This window comes from Palaemon carinicauda, chromosome 30, assembly GCF_036898095.1.
Source record: "Palaemon carinicauda isolate YSFRI2023 chromosome 30, ASM3689809v2, whole genome shotgun sequence".
Lineage (NCBI taxonomy): Eukaryota > Metazoa > Arthropoda > Malacostraca > Decapoda > Palaemonidae > Palaemon > Palaemon carinicauda.
In genome coordinates, this window is record NC_090754.1 from 80,242,657 (window position 1) to 80,244,420 (window position 1,764).

Consider the following 1,764-nt stretch of genomic DNA (forward strand, 5'->3'; position numbering starts at 1 on the left):
GTCACAGGAACTCCAGCTATCACTACGGAGGACATCAGGTTCGTTTTCGGATATCGTCACAAAGGAAAGGACACATGAGTCATAGGATATGCACTTAGCGACCTGATCTGAATACGCTTAACGACAAGACGATTAATTGAACTTTTGCGTCTTTTCTCTCTTGTGGATTTCCCGCGACTTGGTTTATTGAAAGTGACTGGCCATTTTAGGTACGTATATTTATTTGCTAGTCGCGGGGCTTCCTGGTAACGAGTGACTGGCCATTTTAGGTACGTATATTTGTTTTCTAGTCGCGGGGCTTTCTGGTAACGAGTGACTGGCCACTTTAGGTACGTATATTTATTTGCTAGTCGCGGGGCTTCCTGGTAACGAGTGACTGGCCATTTTAGGTACGTATATTTGTTTTCTAGTCGCAGGGCTTTCTGGTAACGAGTGACTGGCCATTTTAGGTACGTATATTTGTTTGCTAGTCGCGGGGCTTTCTGGTAACGAGTGACTGGCCATTTTAGGTACGTATATTTGTTTGCTAGTCGCGGGGCTTTCTGGTAACGAGTGCTAGTCGCGGGGCTTTCTGGTAACGAGTGCTAGTCGCGGGGCTTTCTGGTAACGAGTGCTAGTCGCGGGGCTTTCTAGTAACGAGTGACTGGCCATTTTAGGTACGTATATTTGTTTGCTAGTCGTGGGGCTTTCTGGTAACGAGTGACTGTCCATAGTCGCGGGGCTTTCTGGTAACGAGTGACTGGCCATTTTAGGTATGTATATTTGTTTCCTAGTCGTGTGGCTTTCTGGTAACGAGTGACTGGCCATTTTAGGTACGTATATTTGTTTGCTAGTCGCGGAGCTTTCTGGTAACGAGTGACTGGCCACTTTAGGTACGTATATTTCTTTGCTAGTCGCGGGGCTTTCTGGTAACGAGTGACTGGCCACTTTAGGTACGTATATTTGTTTGCTAGTCGCGGGGCTTTCTGGTAACGAGTGACTGGCCATTTTAGGTACGTATATTTGTTTGCTAGTCGCAGGACTTTCTGGTAACGAGTGACTGGCCATAGTCGTGGGGCTTTGTGGTAACGAGTGACTGGCCGTTTTAGGTACGTATATTTGTTTGCTAGTCGCGGGGCTTTCTGGTAACGAGTGACTGGCCATAGTCGTGGGGCTTTGTGGTAACGAGTGACTGGCCGTTTTAGGTACGTATATTTGTTTGCTAGTCGCGGGGCTTTCTGGTAACGAGTGACTGTCTATAGTCGCGGGGCTTTCTGGTAACGAGTGACTGGCCATTTTAGGTACGTATATTTGTTTGTTAGTCGCGGGGCTTTCTGGTAACGAGTGACTGGCCATAGTCGCGGGGCTTTCTGGTAACGAGTGACTGGCCATTTTAGGTACGTATATTTGTTTGCTAGTCGTGTGGCTTTCTGGTAACGGGACTATCACCGCAAGTTAACCTAACCCTTAATGGTTATCAAGGAAAGGGTCATGACCCTAGCAACATGACTTTTATAGACTTGATAAGAACCCTACCAAAGGGAATAAGGAAGTGTACATATATCATATATCTATAAATAGATATTCATATATAGCCTATATGTATGTATGTATGTATGTATGTATGTATGTATGTATATATATATATATATATATATATATATATATATATATATATATATATATATATATTAATGTTTATAGATACATTATATGTATAAGTGCATATTTCTATACTGTATATATATATATATATATATATATATATATATATATATATATATA

At 42.4% G+C, this 1,764-nt stretch overlaps 1 protein-coding gene across 1 annotated transcript; it reads right to left on the reverse strand.

The window, feature by feature from the left end:
- Positions 1-555: 555 nt before the first annotated feature.
- LOC137623618 (streptococcal hemagglutinin-like) lies at positions 556-1,335 on the reverse strand. Its single transcript, XM_068354450.1, has one exon. The coding sequence runs from the start codon at positions 1,333-1,335 to the stop codon at positions 556-558; it is 780 nt and encodes a 259-aa protein (XP_068210551.1).
- Positions 1,336-1,764: the final 429 nt, after the last annotated feature.